Source organism: Colobus angolensis, unplaced genomic scaffold (assembly GCF_000951035.1).
Source record: "Colobus angolensis palliatus isolate OR3802 unplaced genomic scaffold, Cang.pa_1.0 Scaffold106, whole genome shotgun sequence".
Lineage (NCBI taxonomy): Eukaryota > Metazoa > Chordata > Mammalia > Primates > Cercopithecidae > Colobus > Colobus angolensis.
In genome coordinates, this window is record NW_012111586.1 from 415,794 (window position 1) to 429,259 (window position 13,466).

At 36.6% G+C, this 13,466-nt stretch overlaps 1 protein-coding gene and 1 pseudogene across 1 annotated transcript in view; both read left to right on the plus strand.

Moving 5' to 3' along the window:
* LOC105515297 (coiled-coil domain-containing protein 30-like) overlaps positions 1-13,466 on the plus strand; it is a 39,988-nt gene that overhangs the window by 18,782 nt on the left and 7,740 nt on the right. The window contains exons 2-3 of the mRNA XM_011947080.1: positions 2,022-2,175; positions 9,530-9,601. Of these exons, the coding sequence (XP_011802470.1) occupies positions 2,079-2,175; positions 9,530-9,601 (169 nt within the window). The 5' untranslated portion in view covers positions 2,022-2,078. The remainder of the gene's footprint in view (positions 1-2,021; positions 2,176-9,529; positions 9,602-13,466) is intronic.
* LOC105513889 lies at positions 11,128-11,892 on the plus strand (annotated as a pseudogene).

The window sequence follows — 13,466 nt, forward strand, 5'->3', positions numbered from 1 at the left end:
GGAGCTTGCAGTGAGCCGAGATCGCGCCACTGCACTCCAGCCTGGGCGACAGAGCGAGACTCCGTTTCAACAACAACAACAAAAGAATCTGTGTAACAGTCTAAAAAAATCTAAGTGAGGTAAAAAAAAGAAATTATAATCCTTTACTTCATAATTGTGGCTAATTACAAATCAGCTTTTACCTTGGACGTATTTTGTTTGATGAAAATGTATAGATTTATGGCCAGATGTGGTGGCTCATGCCTTTAATCCCAGCACTTTGGGAGACCAAAACTGGAGGATGACCTGAGGCCAGGAGTTCAAGACCAGCCTGGGCAATATAGTGAGACTCAGTTTCTATGAAAAATAAAAAAATTTAGCTGGATGTGGTGGTATGTGCCTGTAGTCCCAGTTACATGGGAGGCTGAGGTGGGAGGATTGCTTGAGCCCAGGAGTTGGAGGCTGCAGTGAGCTATGGTCGCGCCAGTGCACTCTAGCCTGGGTGACAGAGCATGACCTCATCTCTTAAAAAAAAAAAAGAGTCATGTTGTAAAAATTATCAAATTATGCATAAAAGTATTATGAACACATCACAAAAATTTGAGGGGGGAAAAATCACTCATTTAACATCACAGCTGATTTTTATTGAATGTATTAAAATTTAAACAATCTATGTATGTTATGTCCTTTTAAAAATCACCATGAGACTAGGCCAGGTGCGGTGGCTCATACCTATAATCCCAGCACTTTGGGAGCCCGAGGCAGACAGATCACCAGAGGTCAGGAGTTCAAGACCTGTCTGGCCAACATGGTGAAACTCTGTCTTTACTAAAAAATACATAAATTAGCCAGGCATCATGATGCACACTTGTAATCCCAGCTACTAGGGAGACTGAGGCAGGAGAATCGCTTGAATTTGGGAGGTGTAGGTTGCAGTGAAGTGAGATTATGTCACTGCACTCCAGCCTGGGCAACAGAGCAAAACCCTATCTCAAAAAAAAAAAAAAATCATCTTGGGACTATACATATTTTTTATTTACAAATATGTTTGTAGTTCACCTTTTAAGGAGTTATTTAGAGTATATAGCACATTATTTTAAATATATTCAATTCTGTTCATGGAATTTAATGTTTTTGATCTAGAGAAATGTTATTAATAGGTAAGTCTGGTAATAAAGTGTACATTATGAATTTAAGCATGGGAGGTAACCCAGGATTAAACTGTACATCACAGTATTATTTTCAATAACAAAAATCGGAAGCTATCCAAATTTTTAAGTGAGACAGAAATAATATTATAGCCATGCTGGAACACAATACAACCTTTAAAAATTATCATTACAAGCTGGGCGTGGTAGCTCATGCCTGTAATCCCAGCACTTTGGAAGGCCAAGGTGGGCAGATCATGAGGTCAGGAGTTCGAGATCAGGTTGGCTAACATAGTGAAATCCCATCTCTACTAAAGATACAAAAAATGAGCTGGTCTTGGTGGTGCGTGCCTGTAATCCCAGCTACTTGGGAGTCTGAGGCAGGAGAATCATTTGAACCTGGGAGGCGGAGGTTACAGTAAGCTGAGATTGCATCATTGCACTCTAACCTGGGTGACCGGGCGAGGCTCCATCTCAAAAAAAAAAAAAAAAAATTATCATTACAAAACCTGTACAGGAATTTACAGAGAAGTGTTCCTGTATAATGTTAAATTTAAAAAGCCAGACAGAAACTTGTACATGTATTAGTATTATGACTATGTAAAAATGTATATGAATAAAAAATACTGCAAAGAAATATAATAATATGCTCATATCTCTTGGATGTTAGGTTGAACCATATGAAACCATATGTTTATAAGTAAAAACAATCAAATATTACCAGTTTTATTTGGTTCAACCTAAGAAAAGAAATACACACACACACACACACACACACGGAAATACACATAGATATTGTTTGCTAATTTTCTTTAAAACATTAATAGAAAATAGCAAAATGTCATGAGAGTACATTTGCTCTTTGTTTTATTACTAATAGAAGTTTTATTTCAGTCTCATAATGAAGACCTGGAAAAAGACAAAACATCACAAAACTACCTAGGAAAAGGAATGGAACAAGTAGCAAAGAAGTTAGGGGTGGCCCATGAAGAGATTCAAAGACTCACTGATGAACTACAAGTGAAGGAGAAAGAACAGTGTAAATTAGGTAAGCTGTGGTTTCAGATGACCATTTCTGATCATGCTTTAACTGTACTGATCTCATCTCAGGGTGGAACATGAGAAAAAAAACACTGAGAAAAAAGTCTTTAAGATAAACACATGAAAGTGATGAACAGCCTCATTTTCTACCATGCTAGGAATTTTTGTCAAAGCCCAAACATATCTACCAAAAGTTAACAACTCATAAGTGTTTACCACTCACCACAAGAAATTCCCAGCCTCTCAGAAGCCCGCTGTGTTCCTTCTCTCTGTCTCTACATCCTCCTCCTCCTGTCCTGACTTTGAATGCAGTTTCTGTGTTTGACTACATGCAGTATGCCTTCTATGGTTTGCTTCTCCTGCTCAGTCTTACAAGATTCATTCATTTTGTTATATGTAGCAGTTGTTTGTTCACTCTGCTGTTTATAATATTTCATTAATAAACATATTACAATCTATCCGTTCTACTGATGGACAATTGTGTTGTCAGTTTTTGTCTATTATGAATATTGCTGCTATAAACATTTTGGTATATGTCTCAGTGTGCTTATTACACATTTCTGATTGTGGTAAGAGTAGAATTACTGAATCCAACGGTTATGGGCAGGTTCTACTTTGGTCTTCTAAGGTAGTTATACTAATTTAAGTTTTCTTCAGTTGTATGTGAGATTTTAGTTCCTCCACCTTGGTTTTCAATACTTGGTACTGTCAGTCTTATTCACTTCACCTTTTATGTTGAGTGCATAGTGGTATTTAAGTGTTGCTTTAATTGGTATTCCCTGACTGCTAATTAAGTTGAAAATCTTTTCGTATGTTTGTTGTTGTTGTTGTTACTCATTTGGATATACAACTTTGTGAAGTTCCTGCTCAAGTCTCTTGTATATTTTTCCTATTTTATGCATTTGTGGGAGTTCTTTATATATTGTGGATATCAGCCTTTTGTTGGTTATAAATGTTATGTTGTTATTTTTTTTTTACCATAAATGCTAATATTGATCAAGTTGGGTTTAAGTGAATTATTTTTTATGCCTTCTGAGTTTTCATGTTTAAAGCCTTTTCTTCACTACAAGATTATTGAAGATATTTACCCTGGTTTTGGAGGGGGGTACTTTTATTGTTTATATTTACATCTTTGCTTTATCTAGAATTTAGTATAAAATTTTTAAATTATAATTATCTCCTTTCTATATTTTTATTCCGTGACTGATTCTTTTACAAATGCAATATGTAGGTTGCTTTAGAATCATAAACATTAAAAATGTTAAATGTATAAAACAATAATGAATACGCCAAACTGTGTGATTAATAACAAATAATAAAAAAACAGAATATCAGGATGTAAATTTGTTATAAATACATTTTAAACAGTGGACACAGATAACTTTTCAGAATGATGGAAATGTTCCATATCCTGTTTGGGTTGGTGGATATACAATTGTACATATTTGTCAGAATTCATCAAACTATACACTTAAAAGGGTGAATTTTACTGTATGCAATTTATTTCTCAGTAAACACAATTTAAAAAGAAAATAAATTTGGCCACATGAGCGTGATGAGAAGCAATATTTGCTGCTTGCAATACAAGAGGAAAAAGGAAAAGCAAGATATTCAGTACCCTTAGTGGTTATATTTGGACACAACAGAACACAATCACATAGCAATCTCTTCTATCAGCAGTTGCGCTATAGGGTAAATCCCAAACGTATCAATTGAAAGCCACCTCTACAGTGAGTCTGTTAGGACTTTTGGGAAGCTGAATTAGCAAGTCCTTTTGGAATGTTGTGTGCAGTATCAATGTGTGCACCATCTGTAACTTCCTGAGTCATCCACTTACAGCAGAATTTGTAGCTAGGCATGTGTAATATGACAGTGTTTCCCAAGTATTAGCTTATTTCTTTCAACAAACTCTTTTTAAAATAAATCCCTTTAGCTCTCTTTAGTTTATTCTTTAGCTCGCTATCACATCATAAAATTTGGATGAAAATGAAAAATGTTTTCAATGATAATTTTTTCAAGAATGAAAAAGAATTCATATAAAATATTTATTCCTTGACAAATGAATATCAAGAAAAAAGATGAATTTTTAAAGACTTAAGAGACTTATTAACCAATTATGATGTGTGGCCTTTATTGAATCCTGATTCAAATTTTTAACATTTATAAAACAATTTGAAATTTGAACACTTGCTAGACATATGAATTAAAGAATTATTGTTAAATTTTTGTTAAATTAATTTTTTGTTTAAAAATAGTTCTTATTTTTTAGAGATATATAGTGAAACATTCATAAGTGAGTGAAATGGTGTCTAGGATTTGCTTCAAAATAATACAGGTCTCTACCTTACAGCTACACAAAAATTAATTCAAAATGGATCACAGAGCTAAATGTAAGTTAAAACTATAAAACTATTTGAAGAAAACAAGGAATACATCTTCATGATCTTGGGTTAAGCAGTGATACATTAAATATGACACCAAAAGCAAAAGTGAAGAGAAAAACTAATACATTGGACTAAATCAAAATTTAAAACCTTTACACTTCAAAACATACCATCAGAAAGTGAAAAGACAACTCACAGACTAGAAGAAAATATTTGTGAATCATGTGTTTGATATGGATCTTACATCCAGAATATGTAACAAATTCTTACAATTTAATAATTAAAAGACAGCCCAATTTAAAAATGAGCAAAGGGGCTGGGTGTGGTGACATGTGCCTGTAGTCCTAGCTACTTGGGAGGCTGAGGTGGAAGGATGGCTTGAGCCCAGGAGTTTGAAGCTGCAGTGGGCGATGATTGTTACTGCTTTCCAGCCTGGGTGACAGAGTGAGACCCTGTCTTAAAGAAAAAAAAATGGGCAAAGGATTTGAAAAGAGATTTCCAGGGAGAAGATATGTGAATGACCAACAGGCACATGAAAAGATGCTCAGCACCTCCCATCACAAAAATTGCTAAGTGTGTGACATGGTAGATGTGTTAACGAACTTGATTTAATCACCCCACAATATAAACATATATCAAAACATTACATTGTACCCCATAAATGTATACAATTATTATTTGTCGATTAAAAAAATGATGTTCGATACCATTAATTATTAGGGAAGTGCAAAGCAAAACCACAATGAGAGTCTACTTCATACCCACTAGAATGGCTGTGCTAAAAAAGACAGTGACAATTGTTGTCAAGGATGTGGAAACGTTAAAACCCTTGTACATTTCTGGTAAGAAGGTAAGATAGTGAAGATACTTTGGAAAACATATAACAGTTTCTCAAAATATTAAACACAACCCAGAAATTCCATTCCTAGCTATCTACCCAGGAGAAACACAGACTTGTATGTAAATGTTCATAGCACTATTAGTTACAATAGCCAAGAGTTAGAAACAACCCAAATGTCTGTCAATTGGTGAACTGATAAACAAAATGCAGTATATCCATACTGGGCAGAAAGTAGCTAACGGCACATCCAACACTGCTATCCTTAGAGAAAGGACTGCTATAACAGTCACAAGCATCTGGTTGACATCTGAGAACTTGGATTTTGGGAGGGTTTCCACCATTCCTTAACCAATAGTGGCTCACTGTGCCTAAGCTGTTTATACAATGTGGTCCATGCAGAACACCTGCTTTCCTTTAAGAGTCTTGGTATATGCTAGACAGAAAGTGTGTGTGTGACCAGCCCTCAACAAAAGCTTAGGTGCTGAGTCTTTCATGAGCTTCCCAGGTAGACAGCATTTTACATGTATTGTCACAGTTCACTGCTGGAGACATATCCTGTGTGACTCCACTGGGAGCAGACTCTTGGAAGCTTGTTTCTGGTTTCTTCTGGCCTTTGCCCTGTGCATCCTTTCCCTTTGCTTCATCTTTTTTATTTTGCTTCATCTTTTTGCTGTAGGAAATCTTAGCTTTGAGTATGAACATATGTTGAGTCTTGTGAGTCCTCTTAGCACATCACCAAATCTGGGGGTGATCTTGAGGACTCCTGGCACTCATATGATAGAATACTATCTGCCAGTAAAAAGGAAGGAAGTACTTATACCTGCTACATGGATGAATCTCAAAAACAAGCTAAGTGAAAGAAGTCAGACGCAAAAGATCATGTATTGTGTGATTCCATTGAGATGAAATGTACATAAAAGGCAATCCTATAGAGATAGGAAGTAGATTGGCATAGCTGGGCACAGTAGCACATGCCTATGTCCCCAACTACTTGCCACTTGGGAGGCTGAGGCAGAAGAATCACCTAGCCTATGAGTTTGAGTCCAACCTGAGCAACATAGTGATACCCTGTCTAAAAAAAAAAAAAAAAAAAAAAGGAAAGTAGATTAGCGGTTGTCTAGGGCTAGGGATGAGAATTGGGATTGACTAAGCGGGTATGATTTTCTTAATAGGGTGATGGAAATGTTCTAAAATTAGATTGTGATAGTGGCATACCTGTAGATATACTAAAAACCACTGAATTGTCCACTTGAAATAGGTAATTTTTAAGGTATGTAAATTGTACTTCAATAAAGCTGTTAAAAATATAAGAACTGGGGGAAATAAGTATATTAGGTGAAAATCTAAGGTGGCTTCCAAGAGCCCCACCCCCGGTATACACACATCTTTTCCCAGTGATTCAACAAAATACAATCTAGATGCTGCTGTGAAGAGATTTTGTAAGTGTAGTTATGGTCCCAAACCAACTGACTTTAAAGAAGAGAGATTATCTTGCATGAGCCTGATCTAATCAGGTGAGCTCTTGAAAGAGTCAGGACATTTCCTGGCAAAAAAGATTTGAAGTGCATGAGGGATTTAACATGAGGGAGACTCTTCATTAATGACTTAAAAAAAGAAATAATGACTTTGAAGATGGAGGAGATCACGTGACAAAGAATGCAGGCAGTCTCCAAGAGCCAAGAGAGATCTCCAACTGACAGTCAGCAAGGAGGTGGGGACCTCAGTCTTACACCCTCGAGGACTGAATTCAGCTAACAAGCTGAATCTTCTCCAGAGCCTTCAGAGAGAAACATAGCTTGGCCAACACCCTGATTTCAGCCTTGTAAGACTTTGATCACAGAACCCAGGCACACCATGCCCAGACTCCTGACCTAGAGAACTGTGAACTAGTAGATGGATGCTGTTGTAAGCCACTAGGTTTGTGGTAATTTGTTATACAACATTAGAAAATTAATATAATAGGTAAGGGTATAAGTGAAACAAGATTGACCGTGAGTTGGTGATTGTTAAAAGCTGGGTAATGGATGTAGGTATTACCACAACTCTGTTCTAGCTACTTTTGTATATATATGAAGTCTTCCATCAGTAAAAAAGTTTTTTTTTTTAAATCTATGCTAACCAGACTTAGAAAGAGACTTAGAAATAGACTAAGAAAGTAAAACTGTTAATCTGGTAGAGAGATCTCAAGAAAAGTTACAACCAATACAATTTTAGAAATATTACTAGTTTAAGAGGACTATTGGAAAGCTACAACTAGCTACAATTTTCTTTTTCTTTCTTTCTTTCTTTTTTTAGAGATAGGGTTTCACTCTGTTGCCCAGATTGGAGTACAGTGGCATGATCATCACTCACTCACTGAGTTCCCGGGTTCAAGTGATCCTCCTGCCTCAGTCTCATGAGTAGCTAGGACTGTAGGAATGTAGTGCCACAGTTGGCTAATTTTTAAATCTTTTGTAGAGAAGGGCGTTTTACTTGCCCAGGCTGGTCTCAAACTCCTGGCCTCAAGCAATCCTTATGCCTCAGCCTCCCAAATGTTGTATAGGTGTGAGCCACTGTGCCCAACCCCAGAAAGCCATAGTTTTCAAGTATCTTCACAAACATGGCAGAAACTCACCTGACTATACAAGTTAATAAATTTGGTAGTCTGATATTATTTAAATTTGGAGCAATATATTTCACTAGGTGTGCTATTCCAAAAATAGTTATTTTTTTTTTCAAATAGCAATTAAGTCAAATGTTTTCAGAACACCTGAAGTACCTCTTCAGAACTTTGAGGTTCACAAAATACAGTTTGGAAGCCCCTGTTCACATAATAAATTCTGAGCTCTCTTGTGTAGCAAATAAGGTCTTTCTGGTTTGGCCTCTGCCTATGTATCCAGCTCATATCCCACACTTCCCTAATTCTCTGCACTACAGACCAGGCAGTATTAGACTATATGTAGTTCCTGAACTACTCAGTGTTCCCTCCTATGTCATCTCGTTTGTTCTGTGCTACCTCCTGTATTACTCGTGTTATTCCCTCTTTGTAGAATATCCTTTCCACCTGCCCTCACTTTACTCTCTCTCCTTCTTCCATAGAGGAATACATTTGGAAAACTGTTCTTTTAGTAAAACAGAAGCTATTTTTACGTCTCTGACTCAGTGTAAACAGACCTAGGTTCACATCCCAGTCATACCGTTTACTAGTTGTGTAATGTTAAGCAAGTTGCTTAACTTTTCTGAGTCTTGTTTATCTTATCTATAAAATGGAAACATGAATATCTACTTTGCAGCTTTGTTATGATGATACATTTATCTGGCACTGCTAGTTGCTGCTATGGTAACAGTAGTAGTAATAGTATTGCTATAGTTAGGAATACAGTTTTAGGTGAATCTGGTAGGTTATCCTGGGATTTACTCTAAAGAACTGAGTGTTAACGGATGTAATAATAAAACCTTCACAATTGTGCTGATGAACTCACTCTGTGGTTAGAAGTGACCTGTTATAAGATTCATGTTAGTCTCTTACTTCTGGGAGGTTCTTCATTCTGATAATATAGGAGATCCACCAGCAATATTGCTGGTGATGAGGAGACCACAGGAGACAAAGGGATAAAACCTGAAGTAGAGAATCCAAATCCAATAGACTCCAATGCATCATGTCTTCCTAAATATCATTGTACCATCTTTATGCAATTCTCGCATAGTATCAAAAGCTATTTCCTGAAATTTTGTTATTTTGGTATTTCTAGCAGCTATTGGCAAAATTCTAAATATGACTGATTGCAGGAATTATTTTTACTTTTTTCTGGGTGTAGTTTCTTTTCACTAAACTGGTAGTACCATGCCTAAAAACTTTCGGCTTTTCCTATTGTTTGCAGTGGTTTAAATTCCTCTTAATCATGAAATCTGATGGAGGAAACTATTAGGGAAAGACAACTACAAGATCAGATAATCAGGGATAGGGTTAAATATAGGGTGCAGTAGGAACTCTAAGAGAGAAGTCTGGGAAAATTCCCTGAGGAGCTGACATTTAAGCAGAAACTCCAGGGACAGTAGCCAGGTGAAAGAATGTTCCAGAGAGAGAGAGTCATTTGAAATTTGATTATTATACTAATCATTTGTTCCTTATACAAATATTTTGTTTCTTTTTTTAGATTCTGCACTTAAGAAGGCTCAACTAGAAATTGACAAATTGAAGGAAAATTTGGTAAAGCAGAAAGAAAATGGTAAGTCATTCTAGAAGATATGATAATTATTATTTAGTAACCAAGAACGGTGGTACATGCCTGCAGTCCCAAAGACTTGGGAGGCTTGGGTCCAGGAGTTGGAGGTTGCAGTGAGCCACGTCTGTGCCACTGCACTCCAGCCTGGGCAATAATGCAAGACCCCGTCTCAAAAGAATAAATTTTTTAAAAAAATATTATTTATTTAATAATAATACATTAAGAAATAATATAATATACATTAATAATAGGTTTTAAAATAATAATATTTAGGAATTAAAATAATAAGTACTACTACTATTATTACTGTTGCTACTACTGTTATTATTACTACCACTACTACTACCATTTAGTAGTGACAGGTACTAAGTGCTTACTAAGTGACAGGTACTCTGCCAGGCACTTCACATGCTTTATCTCTAATCCTCACAACAGTCTGTGGCCATACCACCCTGAACACACATATCTCATCTAATCCTCATAGTAGTTCCAAGTAGTGAGTAGTAGTATCCCCATTTCTTAGATAAGCAAACTGAGTCATGGCAAAGTTAAGTGAGTTATCCAATAGCTACAATAAGTATCAGAGCTGGTATTTGAATCTTTATATGTCTGACTCCCAAACCTGTGATCAACACAAATCATGCATCTTTTACTGGGACCACTGGCACCAATATACTTTATAATGCATTTAACAATACTTTATACATATTTGTTCACTGGGAAGCCAGTAGGCTTGAATCAGTGGTGAATTAATCTGACCCTAGCTTGCCTATATAAAAATGCTACCAGTTATCAATAATATAATGAAATTTGAATATTTTAATGGTAACAGCTAAAAATTTTTTAAATATGTTTACCAGTTTGTAAATAATTCTGCAACTAGGCATATCCTCCTTTTAAAAATGTATGAATACAATTATAAAATGAATACTGCTTTCTTAGTAATTAATAGAACAAGTAAACAGAAAAAAATCAGTAGGGATATAAAAGCCCTAAAAATACTAGCAATCAAAATGACCTAATTGATATTTATAGAAAATTTCACCAGAACACACATTCTTTTCGTATACCCATGAAACATTCACCAAGAGAGACCATCCTGGTGGAACTGGAGGTCATTATGCTAACAGAAATAAGCCAGGCACAGAAAGACAAACATTGCATGTTCTCACTTATATGTGAAATCTAAAAATCAAAACAGTTGAACTCACCAACATAGAGAGCAGAAAGATTGTTACCAGAGGCTGGGAAGGAGAGTAGAGGGGCAGTTTCAGTGGGAGGCAGGGAATGGCTAATGGCTAAAAAAAGAAAGAGTGAATAAAATCTAGTATTTGATAGCACAACAGGGTGACTACAGTCAATAATAATTTAATTGTACATTTTAAAATAAAGAGTATAATTGGATTGTTTGTTACACAAAGGATAAATACTTGAGGGGATGGATAACCCATTTTCCATGACATGATTATTACGCATTGCATGCCTGTATCAAAACATCTCGTGTAGCCTTTGGCTCTGTGAGCAGCACCATGGCTGTTGGCAAGAACAAGCACCTTATGAAAGGTAGCAAAAAGGGAGCCGAAAATAAAGTGGTTGATCCATTTTCTAAGAAAGATTGGTGTGATGTAAAAGCACTTGCTATGTTCAATATAAGAAATATTGGAGAGATGCTAGTCACCAGGACTCAAGGAACCAAAATTGCATCTGATAGCCTCAAGGGTCGTGTGTTTGAAGTGAGTCTTGCTGATCTGCAGAATGATGAAGTTGCATTTAGAAAATTCAAGTTGATGCTGAAGATGTTCAGGACAAAAACCAACTAACTTCCAGGGCATGGATTTACCCGTGACAAAATGTGTTCCATTGTCAAAAAATGGCAGACCATGATTGAACCTCACACTGATGTCAAGACTACCGATGATTATTTGTTTCATCTATTCTGTGTTGATTTTACTAAAAAGCACAACAATCTGACACAGAAGGCCTCTTATGCTCAGCACCAACAGGTCTGCGAAATCCAGAAGAAGATGATGGAAATCATGACCTGAACGGTGCGAATGACTTGAAAGAAGTGGTCAATAGATTGATTCCAGACAGTACTGGAAAAGAGAAAAGCTTTGCCAGTCCAGTTGTCTTCTCCATGTCTTTATTAGAAGAGTAAAAATGCTGAAAATGCCCAAGTTTGATTGGGGAAAATTCATGAAGGTAATTGTTCTGGAAAAGCTACTGGGGATGAGACAGGTGCTAAAGTCCAATTAGCTGATGGATATGAAGCATTAGTCCAAGAATCTATTTAAAGTTCAAAATTTAAAAAAGAGAGGCCGTCCTGGGCCATAAAGTAAATCTCTGTGAAAAAAATGAAATACAAATTATGTTCTCTGATCATAATGGAATTAAACTAAAAATTGGTAACAGAAGTAAGTTAGTTGGAAATATTTGGAAATTAAAAAGATTTTTTTTTTTTTTGAGATGGATTCTCACGTTGTTGCGCAGGCTGGAGTATAGTGGCATGATCTCGGCTCACTGCAGCCTCCGCCTCCCAGGTTCAAGCAATTCTCTGCCTCAGCCTCCCGAGTAGCTGGGATTACAGGAACCTGCCACCACGCCCGGCTAATTTTTGTATTTTTAGTAGAGACGGGGTTTCACCATGTTGGCCAGGCTGATCTTGAATTCCTGACCTCGTGATCCACCCGCCTCAGCCTCCCTAAGTGCTGGGATTACAGGCATGAGCCACTGCACTTGGCCTAAAAAGATATTTATAAAAAGACCATGCCTTCAGAGAAAAAAATTAAGAGCGACATTAGAAAATATTTTGAATTGAAGAAAATGAAAATGCAACAATATCATCATTTCTGTGACATAGCTAAATCAGTACTTAGAGGGAATTTTATAGTATTTAATGCTTATATTAGAAATCAAGAAAGGACTCAAAATAATCTGAGTCTACACCTCAGAAACCCAGAATAAGGTAAGCAGAATAAGAATAATAAAAATATAATTCAATATAAGAAGAATAAGAACAGAGTAAGAAGAGAAAATTAAATCCAAGGCATGCAGAAGGAAGGAGATATTAAAATAAGAGTTAAAATCAACAAAAGTGGCTGGGCGCGGTGGCTCACACCTGTAATCCCAGCACTTTGGGAGGCTGAACCAGGTGGATCACGAGGTCAAGAGATCAAGACCATCCTGGCCAAGATGGTGAAACCCTGTCTGTACTAAAAATACAAAAATTAGCTGGGCATGGTGGCGCACGCTTGTAATTGCAGCTAACTCAGGAGGCTGAGGCAGGAGAATTGCTTGAACCTGGGAGGCAGAGGTTGCAGTGACCCGAGATAGTGCCACTGCACTCCAGCCTGGCGACAGATTGAGACTCCATCTCAAAAAAGAAAAAAAAGTCAACAAAACTAAAAACAGAACTACAATAGAGTAAATCAGTGGAACCAAGAGCTGCATCTTCAGAAAGAACAACATTGACAAACTTTTAACTAGATTGGTCATGAAAAAAGAGAGAACTCACAAATTACCAATATAAAAAATAACAGAATATTTCTATAGAATAAAAAGATAATGTGGGAATATTATGAATAACTTTATGCCAATAAATTGACGACCTGGATGACGTGGACACATTCCTTAAAAGACAAAAACCACCAAACCTCACCTGAGAAGAAATAGCTCTAAATCTATGTAAAGAGACAGAATTTTTAGTTAAAAACCTTCCCATCGGCCGGGCGTGGTGGCTCAAGCCTGTAATCCCAGCACTTTGGGAGGCCGAGGCAGGCGGATCACGAGGTCAGGAGATCGAGACCATCCTGGCTAACATGGTGAAACCCTGTCTCTACTAAAAAATACAAAAAACTAGCCAGGCAAG